The following is a 1011-nucleotide window of genomic DNA, read 5'->3' on the forward strand; positions in this document are numbered from 1 at the left end:
AAATGCCATGGTCTTGGGGTTGGCCTGTCTTAAAAGGGAGCTCTAACAGCTCATGGTTTGGGGTCTCCCTGATGCGTAACGTCTTTCTATTAAACACTCCTCACTGAATCTATGAATCCACCAAACCCCATCAATCCATTCACTGGCTGTTCTTCCCTGTCAACTTTTAACACACACTGTACCCTGAAGCCACGAGTCCCGCTGCTTTAAATACCTGCAAAGAGCCAGCCTTAGCTAATGCTGGCCAGGAAGTGCAAACACAAACTGCACCACATTAGCTGCAACTATGGACACGGTGAAAACAAGAGCACCAGCTGCAGAGCTGTCTCTGGGGAGATGATGCAACCTGTTTAGAAGAAAAGTGCTGCTGGAACAGTCCTCTCGCCTGGTCAGATGGGAAGCTCTGGTGCTCGGAAAGCTGACTCATCTTGGTCTCAATCAGAATGAAGACAAGATGTTGGCCTTCATCTCTTTGCACAGGCATAGAGCAAGGCGATGTTTAAAGGAGTAAGCAGCCAGTTTGGTCCATGCAAAAACTATGTCAGGTGCCCTGGCACTAACTTAGATTCATGGGTCTGCAAGGGACAGCCAATTCCATGCTAGGAACAAGAACATTATAGCCAGAAATGACTCCAAGCAAGCTGTTCAACCTACCTCTTCCACATACTGGTACATGATGGCTTTGACAGATTGCATGTTTGTGGCATCCATCATCAGTGTGACAGCTTGTCCCTTCCGGATCTTCACTACCCCTCTGAATACCTGCTTGTTGTTATAGCAGGCAGCAAGAGTGGCAATAGCCATCACCTAAGGAGAAACACAAAGAGCACGCATTACAAGGAGATCACAAAGGAAATCGAATCATAGAATGGCCTGGGTTGAAAATGACCACAGTGCTCATCCAGTTTCAACCTCCTGCTACGTGCAGGGTCACCAACCAGCAGCCCAGGCTGCCCAGAGCCACATCCAGCCTGGCCTTGAATGCCTGCAGGGATGGGGCATCCACAGCCT

The 1011-nt window shown here is 49.0% G+C and overlaps 1 protein-coding gene across 1 annotated transcript in view; it reads right to left on the bottom strand.

Annotated features, from left to right (window-relative positions):
- Positions 1-620: 620 nt before the first annotated feature.
- LOC107306801 (squalene synthase-like) overlaps positions 621-1011 on the bottom strand; it is a 3065-nt gene continuing 2674 nt past the window's right edge. The window contains exon 4 of the mRNA XM_015850150.2: positions 621-807. Within this exon, the coding sequence (XP_015705636.1) occupies positions 646-807 (162 nt within the window). The 3' untranslated portion in view covers positions 621-645. The remainder of the gene's footprint in view (positions 808-1011) is intronic.

This window comes from Coturnix japonica (assembly GCF_001577835.2).
Source record: "Coturnix japonica isolate 7356 chromosome 3 unlocalized genomic scaffold, Coturnix japonica 2.1 chr3random1480, whole genome shotgun sequence".
Lineage (NCBI taxonomy): Eukaryota > Metazoa > Chordata > Aves > Galliformes > Phasianidae > Coturnix > Coturnix japonica.